Source organism: Podarcis bocagei, assembly GCF_964188305.1.
Source record: "Podarcis bocagei genome assembly, chromosome: 3".
Classification (NCBI taxonomy): Eukaryota; Metazoa; Chordata; class Lepidosauria; order Squamata; family Lacertidae; genus Podarcis; species Podarcis bocagei.
The window spans coordinates 14168473-14188078 of NC_138127.1; the positions used below are offsets into that span (position 1 = coordinate 14168473).

The following is a 19606-nucleotide window of genomic DNA, read 5'->3' on the forward strand; positions in this document are numbered from 1 at the left end:
CGCACGGAAACGCCGTTTACCTATTTAGTACCTATTTATCTACTTGCACTTTGACGTGCTTTCGAACTGCTAGGTGGGCAGGAGCAGGGACCGAGCAACGGGAGCTCACCCCATTGCGGGGATTCGAACCGCCGACCTTCTGATTGGCAAGTCCTAGGCTCTGTGGTTTTCAAGTACAGTGGTGCCTCGCAAGACGAAATTAATTCGTTCCGCAAGTTTTTTCTTCTTGCGAGTTTTTCGTCTTGCGATGCACGGTTTCCCATAGGAATGCATTGAAAATCAATTAATGCGTTCCTAGGGAAACCGACTTCAGACCAGGTCCGGGGACAGTCTGTCCCCCGACCTCTTCTGAAGGCTGGGGGGGGGGGACAAGGGCTTTTCTTCCCACCCCCAGCATTTTAAAAAACCCCGGGACAGCGGAGGGCTTCTCCGCTGTCTGGGGCGATCTTAAAATGCTGGCGGGCGGCATTTTAAAATCGCCCCGGGACAGCGGAGGACTTCTCCGCTGTCCGGGGCGATTTAAAAGCCCCTGGGTAGGCAGGCAGGGGGGACAAAGACTTTTGCCCCCCGCCAGCCTTCAGAAGAGGTCCTGGACCTCTTCTGAAGGCTGGCGGGGGCGAAAGTCTTTGCTCCCCCCCGCCTGCCTTCAAAAGCTGTCCGGCCAAGGCTTCGCGGACCTCTCCGCAAGCAGCGGCAGCGCTGCCGCTGCTGGCGGAGAGTTGCCGGCATGCCAAAGCTTGCACGCGCTGACATCAGCGCGCCCAGGCTTCGCGGACCTCTGCGCCAGCAGCGGCAGCGCTGCCGCTGCTGGCGGAGAGTTGCCGGCATGCCGAAGCCCGCGCGCGCTGACATCAGCGCGCCCCGGCTTCGCGGACCTCTCCGCCAGCAGCGGCAGCGCTGCCGCTGCTGGCGGACAGTTGCCGGCATGCCAAAGCCTGCGCGCACTGACATCAGCGCGCCCAGGCTTCGCGGATCTCTCCTGCCTTCAAAAGCCGTCCGGGATAGCGGGAAGCGCTTCCCTGCTATCCCGGACTGCTTTTAAAATGCTGGCGCTGGGGAGCAAAGCCTTTCGGCCCCCGCCAGCCTTCCTGGACCTCTTCTGAAGGCCGGAGGGGGGGGAAAGGCTTTGCTCCCCACCGCTAGCATTTAAAAGAGGTCCCCGGAGATTTCCCTATGGGCTTTCGTCTTGCGAAGCAAGCCCATAGGGAAATTCGTTTTGCGAAGCGCCTCCAAAACGGAAAACCCTTTCGTCTAGCGGGTTTTCCGTCTTGCGAGGCGTTCGTCTTGCGGGGTACCACTGTAAATCTTCCTGTACACAGGTGAGCTGCCTGCACTGATATTTACAGGGGAATTAGGGAAAAGCCAGCTGTAAAGAGGCCTTTGCCAATGCCCAGTGAAAAATGGCTTTAAAACTTTGATGTGTTACCTCCAAGGAGGTCAAGGCAATGTGCGTGGCTCCACTCACAACACATTTTGTCCTCACAGCAACCCTGTGAGGCAGGATGCTGAGAGAGTGACTTGTCTAAGGTTATCCAGGGAACTTCGTAGCTACCGTATGTTGGGACGTGAACCTGGGTCTCCCCTTCCTGGTCAAATACTTTTAACAACTATACCACACTGTCCTCCTTACCTTCACTGGAGTTTTTGTTTGTGACAGGCAGTATGTGCCACTTCTGGCTTACATACCTTCACAATTACTGTGCTCTGTGTTGTGTACTGAATTTCTCACCCTGGGCCAGCAGGGGGATACTGTAGATAGTTATGCAAATAAGGGATCAAAAGTGATTAGATAGTTTTAGAAAATTGTTACAGTTACGTTGTACTGGAGCTCTATATAAGCAGGCTGACTGAACCCTTCAGTTCAGTTCTGTCCTGGCCTGTGAATAAACAAGAGCTGTTTGAAGAATCGCTGTGTCGTCGGATATGTTCACCCACAACTTAACACTCTGAGCAAGAATCTGTATGTTGTCCATCCTCTCGTCCAGGTGCACTACTGATTTTCAGGGCTGAATCCAGGCTATGGGGGCAGACAGGCTTATTAACTGGCCCATTCATTGTGGCCAGCGGGAGTTGCTTCCTTGTGGTATGATTTCATGCTGCTTCTGAGTATGACTAAGGAAACTGCAAGCCTGGACAATTTTTGTAGGTTTCCTCCAATCACTTACGTGATCAGCAATGGGTGGGGGAAAAAATCCCAAACCCTACATGATTTTATGCCAGTTAATACTATTGTGGTGGGCAACATTATGATGGAAGATTGGGAAAAGTTATGGAAAACTGGTTTAAAATTTACAGATTGTTCCCTGTTGAAGGAGAATTATATGAAGATGATGTATAGATGGTATTTGACACCAGTGCAGTTAGGGAAAATGTACAAAACTAGTTCAAATATATGTTGGAAGTGTAAGGAAAAGGAGGGGACATTTTATCATATGTGGTGGGATTGCAATGTAATCAAAAAAATTTGGGAAATGATATACAATGAATTGAAGAAAATGTTCCATCTAACATTTGTAAAAAAAACTTGAAGCATTTTTGTTAGGGATTGTAGGAAAAGACCTGCAAAAAATGGTGAAAAATATCTTCATGTATGCGACAACGGCCGTGAGAGTTTTAATAGCACAAGGTTGGAAGAACGAAGAAATCCCAACTAAAGAATAATGGCAAGAGAAATTGATGGATTGTGGGGGACTTCCGGGTTAGCGCCATCGGCGAATGGCGGAGTTCCTCTGACCGGAGGAACTGGCTTCGTGAAAACTGGGTCTTCCCGCCGCGGCGAAGGTGGGGACCCGCTAGAAATCCCAGGCGGAGGAAGCCTGGGAACGTGGGGTTCGGCAGGGCACCAGGAGTGCCCCCTACTCACTGGGAACCCCATTTCGGGGTTCCGGAGTGAAGTGGGGTGAGCGGTGCGGTGCTGCGAACTGATTGCTACTTCCACGGAGTGAAGCCACATAGCCATTGCCGGAGAGCGCTGACTTTTTCCTGTGGACAATTGGATTTAAAACAGGTACCCGTGAGTAGAAACGGAAAATTGGATCAAGAAATATCTTAATTTGGTACCGAAGCGGGAAGGTTCAAAACAGGAAGTCCGCCTTCTGCTTTTTGTACATAGACTGAAGCAAAAACCTTGTAAGCTAAAGCCTGGAAAGTCGTTAAAAAAGTCTAAATTTCCTTCATTTATAACTACTGAAACCCCCTTGGAAGCAGGAGAAAAGGGGGGGGACGGGACTTTGTTTAACGCCTGCAGGAGAGAGAGTGAAGAAAGATAAGTTTCCACCGTCTCTAATCTGGGAACGGGGTGTCAGAGACAGAAATTGTTGGAGAGGTTTATTGACTGTGAATGGAATACTTTGACAGATAGCTAAAGAAGAGAAATAAGCTGATTCCAATGTTGCCTTCTGCATTCTAAAGAAACAAAATATCTGAAAAATGAAAGTAATTTTCCCTTGTTGGACTTGCTTTAAAAAGATGGATACAAATAGAAATTGTCTCCTCTAGAGGGAGCTTGCTAAATTGTTGCTGCAGTCTACTTGAGGACACTACAGCTGTGAGATTAAGATCGTGGGACCAGTCCTTTTGACCTTGACTAAATATGAGCTGGGAGGAAGTTTTGGTGCTTGCTTTATGCAAGACAAGTGCTTTGTTGGAACAGATGCATGAGAAGGTGGATTTGATGAATGAGAAAATGGATTTGATGACTGTTGTGGTTAATAACTGTGGACAAACAAGGAATATTGATACAGAAACCATTCAGGGACCAAATCAGGAACCTGTATTGATTGGGCAAGTGCAGAAGATAATGGAGGAGGTTGCGGTTGCACCTCAAATAATACAAATGGAGAGACCCGAGGCCCTACAGGAGCATAAGCCGCTGTTTTTGAAGATTGAAGTTGGGGTGGGCCAGGGGGAGTCTGGAGCTGAGGAGGTTCTTAATTTTGGAGAGACTTTGAAATATGCTTTTAAATATTTTTTGGATTACATTGATGACTGTGGGGAGTGGGATTGTGGGGAATAGGCTGGTCTGATGAAGGGAGACGGAGATAATTTTGGGTTGGAACCTCCCAGAGACCTACTCCTCAATGAGAAAGGAAAGAAATTAAGAAAGAGACCAACAAAAGACAAGGAAAAGTGCAGGTATAAACAAGAAGAAGAAGATCTGCAGAAGGGACATGGAAGAGACTTAAGGGCCTCGGACATAAGACTACCAGGTTGATGGACTAGATGGAATGGACAGTAAGGACTGACATGACCCGAGACCAGGAAGAAGACACGTTGGATGAAGATTGGAAGAAAATTTATAAAGAAAAATTCTTATTTAGGGAATTAGCCTAAAATTAATGAATATTAGGGAAAATGTTGGAATGAAACTATATGGCTCTAGTAGAAATGATATCAGGAGTTATGTATAATTGAGTATTAAGTTTCAAGCTCTAAGGTATTTTACGGTAAGATAAGGTTAAATAAATTAAGGTAATTTGAATAACAGAATATGGGAAAAAGATGGAAAGGATTTGTTGAGTTAATTAATAGGTTAAATTGTAAAATAAATTATTTAATAAAAATTGAGAAAGATGGAAAGAATTTGCTGAAATAACTAATTAAACTAGAACACAAAAAGGGAGGTGTGAGGAGGTCAATGAAACAAGCAAATGGAAGTTAAAGATATGTAATATGGGATCTGTGTCTTTTTTTTCTTTTCTTTTTATCTTTTTGCTGAATTGTTGTATTGGTTTTTATGTTTTGCTTTTTTTCTTCTTTTCTATGTATTGCAGTGTTGTTTTTTGTTTTTTATTTTTTTCTGTAACTCTGAAACTATTAATAAATATTATTTTAAAAAAAGAGAGAGAAATTGATGGATTATGCAGAACTGGCAAAATTGACACATAAGCTACGGGACAAGGACAACTGTGACTTTAAAGATGAATGGGAACCCTTTACAAAGTACTTGATGTCGCAACAAAGTGAATTGGACTCCTTGGCAGGTTTTGAATAAACACTCACAAACTCGTTATTGACAATCAGACAATTTAAGGATTTATACAATTTTGTAACATGCAGAGAACAGTATTCACAGAGAAACCAAAGATTGGAACTGAGGGGAGTCGGGGGGGGGTCCTTTATGGGAGGGTGGGGGAGGGAGGAAAATGGGGGAAATTAAGGATGTGATATTTTTGGATAATATGTTTTGTTTAAACTTCTAATTAAAAAAAAATACTATTGTAGTGGGGTTGCATCATCAAGGAAGCAGCTCTCATGTTAGATGCATATGCACATGTACCTCAATCCAGCTCAGCCTTTAGCTACGCCTATGTGATCCCATACTGGGCACACGTTTTCCCTATAAACTGGACCATATATCAAGGTTATCTTGGGAGGCTCTTCTCCAGGTGTTCCTGCCAACTGATGCAAGGCAGGTGGTGGCTGGAGAGTCTTTTCGGTGGTGGCACCCCACTTATGGAATTCCCTCCCCACGGTAGCCCTCACATGGCACCAACATTGTTTACCGTTTGGTGCTGGGCAAAGTCGTTTTTTCTTTCCCCACTTTGTTTTCTTTAGCACAATGTACGGTAATTTGTTATATTTACGTATTTTAATCTTGCTTATCTAAGCTGTTCTGGAAGCTCTGAGCGCATATCCATTAAATAAGAAAGTAGAGTGGACTCAAGGGAAGACTCATAGAAGGGCATCATCTAGTCCAACCCCCTGCAATGCAGGAATATTTTGCCCAACGTGGAGTTCGAACCCACAACCCTTCGATTAAGAGTCTCCTGCTCTACAGACTGAGCCAAGATTTGGAGAAGCTGCTTTGCATGCAAAAAATCCCAGATTCAATTCCTGGTGTTTCCAGGCAGGGCTGCAAAAGACCCTCTTCTGAAACTCTGGGGAGCTGATGCCTGTCAGTGTAAACAATACCGGGCTACGTGGACTAATAGTCTGACTCAGTATGGCAGCTTTCAGTCTATTGAATACACTCCTATTTATTTCCCCCTCACACTCGGGGACTGCTCTCCCAATATATTTTGAGCATACTTAGATCAATAATCTTTGACTTTCTCAAAACTACTTCCAAGGATTGACATCTTAATGAGAACTCAAGGTGAATCACGTTGCCAGGACACTGAAGTACATGGTGCATACAGCGAGAAAGAAATATTTGCCACGTAAAATATGTGTGATTCATAACTTGATGACTGTGTGAACTTGCATGTGTGAATAAGCCAACCCAAATATAAGCGAGTTTCCTCGCATGACCTCAAAGCCAATTCTCTTTCTTTCTTTCTTTCTTTCTCTCCTTTTGAGCTCATTCACATCTTCATCCAGGCTATCTCTCTTTCTCTCTCTCTCTCCTTTTGAGCCCATTCACACCTTCATCCAGACTTGGGTTTCTTGAGGTTCTCAAGACCACTGCATTAAGAGCCGGGTGTTAACTCAAACGTTATAACCTCCAGGCAACCCACAGTAGATGTGGTAACATCCACACGTTCACGTTTCATGCTTGATTTCAAAGGGTTACCGGTTAGTGAATAGCGACTCCACTGAGAAACATTTCAGCGGGAGCTCTTTTGGAAGAATGAGGGGATGCGAAGATGGAAAGGCGTGAATGAAAACGCTGCGTAAAAGCAGCTCTGCGGGCGAGGGGGGGGGGAAAGAAGAGATGTGGGAGAGTCTTTTCTTGTCATGTACATGAAAGAGAGAGTGTGTGTGTTTATACACAGACTATTATCCCCTCCCTGTACGTGACCACGGAGAGGTGAGCGCCTGCCTTCCTCCTCCGCGGTCAGGGAGGTGTTTCTCCTTCGGCATTACGAGGGGCGTGTGCGGCGGCGGAGGCACTGGATTCTCCCTCCGCGCGCGCGTTACAGTGGGAGGAGTGTTTGTCTGGTCTGCGCCCCCCATCTCCGCCCTCCTTGTGCGTGATTAGAAGGGGAAGGCTTGTATGTCTGCTTCTCCCCCTTCCTGGGGGGACACACACACACACACACACACACACACACACACACACACACACACACACACACACACACACACAAACTAGGGCATTTCCTCGCGTGCGTCTGGGCGCGCGCGCGGGTGTGTGTGTGTGTCTGTGCGCGCTTGCCTCTCTCACAATAATCACCTCCCCCCCGCCCACTGACGCTTCGCTTCTTGCAAAGGAGATCGCGCCGCAGCCGGTCGCCGAGCGATGTGAGGCGGGGAGGCTCCAGCTTCGCCTGCCTTTGCCTTTGCCTTGCCTCTCTGCCTCTCTCCTCCTTCCAGCGCTTTCCCCCCACCCCGTTCCCTCCTCTTGCAGGAGTCTCCTGCCCGCCAGCCCCGCCGCTCTCCTCCTCTCTCTCTCTTCCCCTGCCTTCCTTCCCTCCCTTTCCCCCGCCATGCCGGACCAGATCTCCGTGTCGGAATTCGTCTCCGAGACCAATGAGGATTACAAGTCGCCCACCGCTTCCAACTTCACCACCCGGATGGTGCAGTGCCGGAACACCGTGGCCGCCATCGAGGAGGTGAGCGAGCGGGCGGCGGCGGCGCCGAAAGGGGGCAGAGCCCAGACCCAGACCCAGACCAGCCCCTCTGCCTGGCCTGCGGGAAGGAGGAGGCGGCTCGACCGCCGCACCGAGCCCGCCCCAGCCCCCATAGCCCCCGGGCTCCGTGTGCCTCCCTAGCCCCCTGCGCGCCTGGCTATGGGGCTTCTCTGGGGAAGTGGGGAGGCTGCAAGAGGGAAGCATGGAGGAGCCGTCAGCCATGCCCAGGCTCGCTCTCCTCCCCTCTCCTCCGTCGCTCTTGCCGCCTTCTGGCACAAAGGGGGCTTCGTGCCCGACTCAGCACCCCTTTGGTGCCTTCCTTGAGAGGATTATGCCCCGCTTTTTTTGGCGGGCGGGGGGGGGGGAAAGAAAGGCGACAATCACAGCAGCCCCTTCTTTTCTCCTGTTTCCCCTTTTGCCCGCCTTTTTTTTTCTAAATCGTTTTCCCTCAGAATACACCTCTCTAGCAACTCTTTGCTTTCGATAGTGGGGCAGATGGGTGGGGTATTATTATTATATTTTGTTTTTTCCCTTTCTGTCACAAAGGGCTTGAATTCCCTCAGCCCTCCCCGAGGAGGGGGCCCACCATGTATCCACCTGTACTGTATTGGGCAAGGCTATCTTCAACCATTTCTCTCCCTCTCTAAATGAGCTGCATACTACACAAATGAGCTTTCCTGACACAAAGATTTTGGAAACCTCCCCCCACCCTCCCAAAAGACTTCTTGATGGCATTTTCTAACCCGTCTCAGTGGGGAGAGGAACTCTCCAAATATATATATTTAACCATATATATATATTTTGTGTGTGTGTATACATAACGTGTGCGCGCACACATATGCAATCTTTGCAGTCTCCAATGTGGCTTATTCCGAAAGATGGGATTTGGGAGATGTGCAACCTGACCCTAAGCATATTTACTTAGAAATTATATTCCACTGTGTTCACTGGGGCTTGATCCCAAAGCTGTCTATCCTCCTATGCATTACTTATTAAGATGTAAGTCCCGTTGGACCTTGTAGTGCTTACTGAGTAAAGAAAGATGCATAGGATCAGACCGTAAGCTTTACTCTGGATATTTTTTCTCTCCCATCTGGGGGACTGAGGGGGTTAAATAAATGCTGCAGATCCACATAAGTAACATCTATTTTTTTAAAAAAGTGTTCATCTTTTCTCCCCTTTCAAGGCCTATTATGTTGGAGACCCATGGAGTATTCCATCCCTTGTATTCCTTATAGGAATTAAAATGCCTATGTCACCAAAACAAAAGGGTTAGGTCTTTGACCACTACTAATACAAGATCATAAACTTGCTTTACTAAAGCCTCTGTCCCCTTGTGGCTCCTCCTTTACTAACACCACAGCATTTCCTCCCTCTTCTCTTTATTAAGTTGTATCAGACCCTGGCACATGGGATTTAAAGCACTCTTCCCTTCACACAAAAGAAGTGAAAGGTGCACTTTCTCACTATGCACAGTACTGTTGAAAGGCAAAAGGGATTTAGCACTGGATTAGCTTTTGTTTACCCCTGTGAAGAGTGTAGCCAGTTTGCTTTGGCGTAATGTTTTTTTTAAACATAAAATAAATAAATCATAGTTTTAGGCTTCTTTGTGTACCTTCATTGGGATTTACCCTACAGAAAAGAAACAATGTCTGAGATGTGATCTGTCTAAATATTCAACATCTCTTGTAGAATCCTCCTTCCCAAATAAAAACTGGACTATTTCTAGGATCAATACTATCCTGCTCTCCCTCCCTCACTGTCAGTGGCATGTAAACGAATATCGAGGCACATCCAGATATGGTTTGAATATATCTCACTGACACATAATAAACTCTGGAGTTACTTTGCATTTTTATTTGAATGACACAGCCTTTCTGGGGTGCTTCATAAAAGTGTTCATTTAACTTGTAAAAAGCAATGTGTCCAGTCTGTCTTTTTCACTACAGTGCTTTGTTATGGTAGACTCATAGGGTTCTGTATTCTTCTTCAAAAGATGAAAAACTATTGAATTCAAGTTAGCTGGTCCAGATTGGAGGAAGTATTATTTTGCTGTTGCGAAGAAATCCCCTCCCCCTTACAAATTTGCTCTTAACCTTTATATTTTCAAAATATATGGTTTTTTGAATCTTGAAAAACACCAAGCAGTCCTTTGGGGTGGGGGAAGGTGTCACTTATTAAAACAATCTGGGATTTGAAAACTTTTTGAGAGTTTTTGAATTGCAATCCAAAGCACATGAGCTGAGGAGCATGTCCCATTGAACACAGTGGGATTTGCTTCTGAGCAAACATGCATGGGGGCTCAGAAGCAAAAGCATAGGTTAATAGCAACATACAGCTTGCTAAGTACACAAGTTCCCCCCATTTCTTTTCACCAGGTTTACTGGCCTGCAGGTGAGTTACCATGTGATGGAGAAATGCCTTGGGAGGGCTAATGTGGCCTGCTGTCCGTGCATTGCCTAATCCCAGTCTAAAACAATGAAGAAATGATTCCGTTTCCAGGATTTTTCTCATAACTCTTGGATCACAGAGCTTGAAGGAATAAAAAATAATATTAATTCCATCCTCCTTTCTACCTTTAGACACAGTTCTGCAGACACTGGCCTTATAAATAACTCTCAAATGGTTAGCCAACACTTCCTGTGCCTTGGGGCTTTGTGAGAGTGACAGGTCTTTATTTTTACTTTAAAAAGACTTGTAGTGCTTATGATTTTGAAGAACATATATACCGCATTCATATATACCACGTGAGATTCAACTCTCTTTCAGAGAGATGCTTTTGTCTATGGTACCACAATTCAGAAATGATGTCCAGAATTGAAAATACTCCCAGAAACTATTAATTCCTATTCCAGGAACAGCAGCATCATTTGAGTTATAAAGCCTGGAATGACTTAAGAAGAAAAGAAAGAGTTCATTCAAATTGTCACTTTGTAGCTTAGAATCATTAGATTTCTTTTTTTAATCTCATGAGTCAGAAGTCAGAGCATCCTGATTCGTGAATGAGTGTCATTCACAGTTCTGGAGTGGTGATAAATTTGAGTTTTCGAGTGTGAATGGATCTCTCTAAAAAACATGCCGAAAGCTTGTTTCCCTTATAAATGGGAAAACAGGCTGTTTAAACAAACAAATAAGCAAGCAATCCTAAAGCATGCTTGATTCTACACAATCTGTCTGACAGATGTTTGGTGCAGGTCACATATTGAGTCGAAAGCTAGTTTCCAAAGCAGTGCAGTCAGTATGCCTTATCTCAGCTGTTCTCTGGGTTTTGAATGCTAAGATAGAAATTTCCAGTGGACAGTAGTATGAAATAGTTAATTGTTATGTATATCAAGACAATATCTTACATCATGCTGTGTGGTGGAGGAAAATGCTAATAAAACTAAACATTCACTGCCCTGTCAAGAACTGCTCACTACGGGTGAGTAGAATTATGCGTAGCTGCATTAATTGAGGCTTGTGTTGGCAAAGTGTCTCTGCTCATCTACTAATATTAATTTCTTCAGTAAAAGTTGGCAAAACATCAGCCGTTCTGAATTGGTCACACTGAGATTCTGAAATGGCTTAATTAAACTGAGTACATTTTAGCCTAGAATCAAGTGCCTAAATAGCTGTGGCTTTCAAAGTGTAAATCTCTGCAGCCTTTTCTGCTGCAGCAATACAGGTCACACCCTTTACAGTATTAACGCCATTTAGCAGGTTTTTCAAGCCTGTAGAGATGATGCTATGATTAGAATTAGGCCATCCAATTTCTAATTGTAAATAAAAAGGGGGAGACAGTAGTTTGAAAGAACTTGCTCTCCTGGCCTGATCCTGCATAATGCTTCCCAAACATATTTCAGAAAGTGTATCTGTGCCTTGTATTGTTTATATACATGATATTAAAATGCCAGCAGGACTGCTTGCGCCAGGTAAAACAGTAACTAGGTTGGAAAGACTAAGCTACAGCAAATGATGAGTCACTGAAATACTGGAAACCTGTTTAGGTACTTTACCTGCCGTCTGAAGGTCTCTTTTTCCAAGTGGGGGATGGGGAAGGAGAATTCAGCCTGCAGTTTTTAGTGGATTTTTCTTGATTTCTTTTTTAAAAAAAGTATTGTTATTTTCTGTTGCAACAATAAACCACAGCAGCTCCCAACAAACGTTGGCATGCTGATGATCTTGTCACATTACCCAATTTCCTCTTTGAGTTCACACTTCCATTGTGACACAGTAAAGCATTGATGAATCTACGTTTGTCCATTGTGTCCCATAGGTCGGAGGTAGGATCAGTGGATTTTTCTTAATAATGAAGAACCTCATGAAGGAGATTTAATCTCATTTTGGGATGAGTTTTGTATTTCTACAGATAGGTTTCATTTGTTGTGAGACATTAGTGTTGCATACAGTGTTAGGTTAGGAAGAAAAAAGGGAGAGTGGTGAGTGGGGTGGGGTTGGGTTGGGTAGTTATGCTTCTATTCTTCTACTTAGTGCAGCCATGTCCAAAGTCTGTTTTGGGGGCCTAATCCGGCCCTCTGGTCGGTTTAATCTGGTCCTTGTGTCAGTTTATTTCCTGGGGTAAAATCCTTAAAGAACCTCAACAACTTCAATCCTAAAAAAAAGGTTAACAACTCTGGTTGACCCTTTTGGACCTTCACTTCATAAAATCTGGCCCTCTTTGAAAAACGTTTGGACACCACTGCCTTAGTGTATGTGTGGGGTTTTGTGTCATTGTCATTTGTATGTGTTCTTTTACTATTCACTTGTTGTATTTCCTTGGTGGTGAGAGAGGTTGGGGTGGCCTAGGGTGTGGTTGGTTGTCTTTGGTTGGCTGTAGTGAGATTTTTTTTGTGTGTGTGAGTGGGGTGTGTGTGTGTGTGTATGTGTGTTTTGCATCAGGTTAGCCAGATTGATTTGTATGCTGTTGGTGGATTATTGTTGTTGTCTTGTTGGTCTATGTATGTGATAAAGCGGAACCATACTGGGGTGAAGGCGTCTTCTATTTGTCCCCGTGTCAGTTGCAGTTTATTGGTTAGTTTTTCTAACAAGGCTGTTTCCCATACAGTGGTACCTCAGGTTAATTACTTAATTCGTTCCGGAGGTCCGTTCTTAACCTGAAACTGTTCTTAACCTGAAGCACCACTTTAGCTAATGGGGCCTCCTGCTGCTGCCGTGCCACTGGAGCACGATTTCTGTTCTCATTCAAAGTTCTTAACCCGAGGTACTATTTCTGGGTTAGCGGAGTCTGTAACCTGAAGCGTATGTAACCTGAAGTGTATGTAACCTGAGGTACCACTGTACTATTTCTGGGTTAGCGGAGTCTGTAACCTGAAGCGTATGTAACCCAAGGTACCACTGTACTGTTTGATACCATTGGTCCATGCTCACTGCTGACAGGTCTCTCCAGTGTCTGGCTATGATGCTTCTGGCTGCTGAGAGCAGGTGGGTTATAAACTCTCTATAATGTAAGTGGGCATTATTAGCTTGGAATATGTTTAGTAGGGCCAGTTCTGGGGTGACTTCTAATACTTGCTTAGTTATTTTGCATATATATTGTATGATTGATGTCCAGAAGAGTTAGATTTTGGGATATTCCCACCAAATGTGGAGGTATGTGCCTGTGGAGGTGCATCCTCTCCAGCATTTTGGTGAGGTTCCTGGGTGTATCAGCACTAGTTTCCTTGATGTTAGGTACCATCTATAAGTGAGTTTCAGAGTGAGTTCTTTTCTTTTCCACTGATACTGACGTTTCCTTTTAAAAAGTTGTTGGAGTGATTGCCTGAGCTTCTCTTTCTATTGTGGTGCACTCACACAGAGAAGTATTTTTGTGTGGCTTTTCTGTCTTACTAAAGCATTCAGGGAATCACTGCAAACCTACTGCAGCAATAGACACTACTGTTAACATTACTACAGAGTGTCTGATAATAACTATTTTGCTCTTAATTGGTGTTTGCCTTTTCGTTGGGTGGAGTCAGATGTTTCCTTTTCTTGTCATTGTAGGATGAGCACTTTTAGTTAATGTTCTAAATCTCTTTATTTGGTATTTTATTCTTTAATTGTATGTTGCTTTGCGTGTGTGCGTTTTTAGTAAGCAATAAATAAATAAATATAACAAATAATATTTTTTATTTGTGGGACTGTATTGAATTTCAGACACTGTTCCAGAGTATGCATCCTGAGTTACATAGGCATATACAAGATGTCTGGATCTGATAAATCAAAGCAAAGTTCTCCATATTGGGCACTCCCCAATGATTGACTTTATGTTCATATTATTGTGCACAGCAGAGTACAGGACAGATTGAGGTGTTCCACAGGACAGTTGCCTGCCGTTCAAGGAACAAGCTTAGTAAAAGAAACCCAGATAATTAAAGCAAGCTTGTTTAACAGGGTGTAATGAATTTGACCTGGAGGAAATTCCTTTCTGGTCCTAGATGTGGTAATCAGTTATCCCAATGAAAAAGAAAAACCTGTTGATCAAGTTTCCCAACAAAGGAGAAATTCTAAGCATTCTAGCCCTGGTCAATCCTGTCAGACATGCCAGTGCTCCATTTTTAGAAAGTGCATCTCTTGAAGCCTGCATTGCGTGTAACATGTGGGATGCATGTAAATGTGGCATATCTGTAAAATATCTAGTTCAGTTTGCCAGAGTATTTCTCTTCCCATGTGTACAAGGTAGGCACTTAGAAATCTGAATTCATTTATTTTTCAACCCTTGACTTTTAAAGTAGCTAAATAGCTGTCTTGTTCTGCTGTCCAGAGGCATGTATGGAAAAAATTCTGTAAGCTAGTTCTGGTCCTGAAACATGTCACAAAATCATTCTGAAAGGCAAACTTGGAGGTGGGGGGGGGCAATGGGTTGAGTTTAACAGATTAAATATCAAATTTAATCCGTTAACCTCGCCACTGATGCCTAGTCCTTACAAATAACAACAAACAAACTAGGAGCTGGAGGAAGTGGAATTTCCTTTTCATAGAGATTTCTTCTTCCTAAAAGATCTCTGTAATTAAGATCTGAAGTTGTGAATGGGTTGCTATTTTCTCTCACTTTTCTGCCCTCTCCCCGCTTGCATTTCCTGTTAAAGTTTGGCCTAAATCCTAGATACATCTGCACAAGCTTTAAGTAAAACCACATTTTTTAATTATTAAACAGAACTACTATGTACAAAGAGCTATGAGGCATAGCTAACAGTGTTGTGGCTACCTTCCATGCCAGTGATGGAGTTTTCTGAACTCTTGAAAACTTTGTTGTTGTTATTAAAACTTCGTTTGTATTAAGCGTTTTCTACGGAAGGATCCTGGTTCAATCCCTAGGTAGGACTGGGAATGCTCCCTGCCTGAAATCTTAGCAAGCCCCCATCGGTCAGTGTAGTTGTTGGACTACAACTCTCACCATCCCTGACTACTAGCCCTGCTAGCTAGGGATGATGGGATTTGTAGTCCAGCAACAGCTAGAGACACAAGTTTGAGAAACTGGACTGTAGGCAGGACTGACCTAGAGGGGCAAATGGATTGGACTCAGTTTAAGGCAACTAGCTTGCTATGTTCCTTACGAATTGCAAAAAAGCAGTTTGCCTTCAAAAACAGAATGGCATCAATAACAAAGCAGTATCCTTTGCTAGAAAATAATGTAATTGCATGGTTTTATTCCTGCTTCCACTTAAGAGTCATAATCTCTTACACAGTCTTCCTACATAGCTTCTGTGAAAATGATTATGATGTGGACCCACATGTTATCATAATGATTGGAAGGGGCTGCGGCTCAATGATAGATCAAAAGATCCCAGGTTCAGTTCTTGGGTTCTCTAGGTAGGATTGGGCATGCTGCCTGCCCCAAACCCTGGAGAGCTGCTGCTAGTCAGTGTAGGTAATACTAAACTGGATGGTCCAGAGCTTTGAACTGGCATAAGGCAGCGTCCAATGCATGCAGGTTGCTTTAGTTAGGAATTCTGATGGGTACAACAGTAATGTGAATAATCTTAGGTCAGTGTTTGTTTTTCTTAGTGGTGATGAATGTAGGGAGTGGACATGAACCAAGAACAATACAGTGGTGCCTCGCAAGACGAAAATAATCCGTTCCACGAGTCTCTTTGTCTAGCGGTTTTTTTGTCTTGCGAAGCAACCCTATTAGCGGATTAGCGCTATTAGCGGCTTAGCGGCTAAAAGGCTATTAGCGGCTTAGCGGCTTAGAAAAAGGGGGGGGGAGCGGAAAAAAATCGGAACACCAAGTCCTTGAATTCCAAACACCCCAACTCAAAATCCAACCCCCCCAAAAAAAGTTTTAAAAGTTTAAAAGAAGTTTTGGAAAAGCTTCAAAAATCACCAAAGTCTTCAAAAACCTCAAAAAAGGCTACCACACCGCGTTCTATGAGTTGCTCCTCGAAGTCAAGTCGCAACTGTATTAACAGTGTTAAGAAAAAGGAAACAAACTTGCAAGACGTTTTCGTTTTTCGTCTTGCGAAGCAAGCCCATAGGGAAATTCGCCTTGCGAAGCAGCTCAAAAACGGAAAACCCTTTCGTCTAGCGGGTTTTCCGTCTTGCGAGGCATTCGTCTTGCGGGGTACCACTGTACTTAGCACAGGACCTAAAAGCTGAAAGGACTGGACAAATTGGAAATTGAAGAAGCTGTGGCGTTGTCTCCAAATAGTGCTAGCAGTGGAAGAAATGATAGAAGATGGAGCAGCTATTTTTCTTCTCTCGGCCCATACCTATTTCTTGGTGGAACAATGGCAAAACTTAGCTGTTGGCCTACAAACGCATTGCCTCACTACAAGGCACATGGTTGCCACAGAATAAAGTTGACTGTGTTCTGGCTTGTTTTGGCTTGTGCACTGTTGCTCAGTGGATTCAAATATTGGGGCCCAAGCATGAACAACTCTGAATGGGCATTAGTAGTGGTGTGCCACAATGCCAAATCCAGGGTATGTATGGCAGCTTGTATTTATTAATTCACCATGAGCCGTACCATTTCACCACAGATTCTGCTACAGTATTTTACATCAGAATGTGATATATGGCAAAGGCTCTGCTTGCCACTTGTGAGGGTGATGCAGGTGAGCAAGCAACTCTCAGGTAAGAGTTTTCACACCCTGGAACAATTTGGTGTGAGCTTTGTGCATAGAATAGAGCAGCTGGAGGGTAGCACAGCGTAGGCCAGCCCTTTCCTCAAACTGGTGCACTGCAAATGTTTTGGACTACAACTTCCATGAGTGCAAGCATGGCTAATGGTCAGTGATGGTCCAACAACATCTGGAAGGTACCTGGTTTGGGAAGGCTAGCCTCAGCTTTCCTCATGTGTTGAAGCAGCCATAAAAAGAGGAGATGGTTTCTGTTTAGACTAGCAACAGTCAATGTGTTACAACTGAATGTAAAAATACATATTGCAAAAGTGCTTTAACATAAGAACATAAGAAGAGAGCCCTGTTGGATGAGACCAAATTCCCATCTAGTCTGCAACTCTCTTCCCTTTGTGGCCAACCATATGGTGCAGGGAGCTCACATTGCGTGTGCAAATGCTTCTAGTGGTTTATAGTTTGAAGAAATCAAGGAAATGGAGAGTTGTTGGACAAGCAGGCAATATGGTTAGATTAATTCCCAGACAAACGTGTGGAATTGCAGCCTAAGCAAGACAAACTATTAAAATGCAGGCCAATGAATACTTAATTATTGACAGTTAACTAATCTCTGGATAGAAGATGTTCTCAAAAGGTACCATCCAAACGCTTTGCACATATATCCAATCTCCAGAGAAGTGAAAAGGAGTGATACCACAATTCTTTAAAAGGAAACTTGGGGGCAATTACTGTCATTTCCCCTTGAACTGTTCTTCTTCCAGTCCCCCAGCCCAGCCCCATTCCTTTGAAAACTCAGTTCTCTTGTAGCTACTGCTGGATTTCCAACATCTGTTATTCCCTGGGTCCTTTGCTCTTGAATTACTGATCTGCTGCTTCCTAGAATAAAACCCACTGAACAAAGAAGACTTCACTTCTCTGCATAGGACTGGATTGTTAGAAGAATTTAATTCTATTCTGGTGCATACCTACTGCAGTGGTTTTTCCTTTCGATTTTTGAGGGGTTACTTTAGCCATATGTGGGGTGCTTCTTAGGGACAGTTTTCACCTCAACGTTCAGGATAACTTGGGTTCCTGCTGATTCTGCAGAGATTCAAGCATGTGTTTAGATTTGGTGCCTTGGAGGATAACACAAAGAAATTAGTTCTGTGGTAGGGTTGGTATTTTCTTCTCAATCCTTTCTAATTACCGTATTTTTCGCTCTATAACACGCACCCAACCATAACAGGCACGTAGTTTTTAGAGGAGGAAAATCCGTAGGCATGCCACCCGTAGGCATTCCCTCCATAACACGCATAGACATTTCCCCTTACTTTTTAGGAGGAAAAAAGTGAGTGTTATGGTCCAAAAAATACGGTAATTCTGCCTTTTGTAGTGCCGAGTGCAAGTTCAGCATTGGTCTGTAAAGGAGCAGTTTTCTGATGTCAGCTATATTACAGTTGCTTACCTCTGTTGGAAGTTCAGAAGTGTTAGGTAGATTATGTATGTGTAGTTCCATGGACTAACCCAGAGGTTTTCAACCTTTTTGAGTCAGGGATCCCTTGACCAACTACCTTCTTTCTGCAGTACACCTATGGGGCTCAGTTATGTCACCCCGTGCTAGGCTAGGACCCAGGAGACCAGGGTTCAAATCCCCATTTGTCCATGAAGCCCACCCGGTAACCTTGGTCCAGTCACTGTCTCTCAGCCTAACTTACTGAGTTTATAGGGTCATTGTAGGAATGAAGAGGGGGAGAACCATGTATGGCACCTTGAGCTTCTTAGAGAAAGAGTTGGGATGTAAACGAATACACAGATTGTACTGGGAAGCCAGGATAGCAATGCTGCCGGCTGCTACTACCAACCATGACCTTATTCATAAATGTTTTGGAATATATTACTTAATGGAAAACAAGTTATTGATGAGATATGTGATCAAGATGCTGTTGCGCTAAGAAAGGTTTCTGAACCACAACCCAGCTATGTTTAACAATGGGTGTACGTGTGGAATTTATGCAGGTTTGCTGTTCCCCTTCTGTAATGATTTGCGGGTCTTTGCCAACTGCTTTTGACTTGCAGAGGTGCATGAATATCTAACTCTTGTATAACAAACTCAGTAAATGGGTTGTAGCCTCCTTCCAGCTGATTTTATCCTGTGCACCATTGCAAGCTGTCTGAAACGAATGCTCCAGTGAAACACATTGTTGGTGAGGCCGTGTGTGATGATAATGATCCAAGACCTAATCCGAAGGGATTCAGTAGGCTAGCTCTTGGATGACAGTAAGACAATATGGATAAGAGGATGCACATCTATTGGTTATGGTGTCATTATTAAACAGCAGAATTCGTTGTTGTTTTTTGTCTGCGAAGCTTTGTTAACCATTCATAATAGCCTTGAGCAGTGTTTCCCAACCGGTGTTCCGCGGCACACTAGTGTGCCGTGAGAAGTTGGCTGGTGTGCCGTGGGAGGGAGGCGGGCGAGTCGGGCGGTGAGAGGTGGCGGCGGCGAGGATCCGCGTCGAGCCGGGGGCGGCTCCGCGGTGGTGGTGCCGAGGTTTCTCTCTCCATTCTCCCCTCACACACACACACACAGGAAATAACACAGGATCAGCTGACAGGACCTAGCCAATGGGGCGGCGGCGGGGCAGCGCGTGCAAAAGGGAGGATCGCGAGACAGCGGACGAGGAGGAGGCCGGCATGTCCGGGCAGCAGCAGCAACAACAGCAGCAGCAACTCCCGGCGACGGCTCCTCAAGCCCCGGGCAACCCTACTCCCTCACCGGCCTCGGCCGCCCTCCTGCTCCACCCGCCGCCGCCTCCCCCCCTCCTCCGCCCGCTATCGCCGCCACCACCACAACAGCTGCCGCCGTCCCTCAGTCCCTCGCTTTGCTGCCTCCTCCCCCCCACCCCCAAAGCTTGGAGGTTCCCCGGCAAGGGGGAGGGGAAAAAATTGAAAACTTTCACTTTCGTGCGTCCCTCCCGGCGTGACGCTGCGCGCTGACGTCACGGGGCTGTAATGGTGGTGTGCCACGAGATTTTTTTCCTCAAACAAGTGTGCCTTTGC

At 44.8% G+C, this 19606-nt stretch overlaps 2 protein-coding genes across 5 annotated transcripts in view; one reads left to right on the forward strand and one right to left on the reverse strand.

The window, feature by feature from the left end:
- ADAM17 (ADAM metallopeptidase domain 17) overlaps positions 1–19606 on the reverse strand; it is a 290647-nt gene that overhangs the window by 118977 nt on the left and 152064 nt on the right. The gene's annotated exons all lie outside the window — the stretch shown is intronic.
- Positions 7125–19606, forward strand: part of ASAP2 (ArfGAP with SH3 domain, ankyrin repeat and PH domain 2) — a 100017-nt gene continuing 87535 nt past the window's right edge. The window contains exon 1 of one of the 4 annotated variants that reach the window (XM_081189029.1): positions 7125–7496. In XM_081189029.1, the coding sequence (XP_081045155.1) occupies positions 7371–7496 (126 nt within the window). In that variant the 5' untranslated portion in view covers positions 7125–7370. The remainder of the gene's footprint in view (positions 7497–19606) is intronic. The other 3 variants (XM_081189030.1, XM_081189026.1, XM_081189027.1) reach the window with 3 other exon arrangements.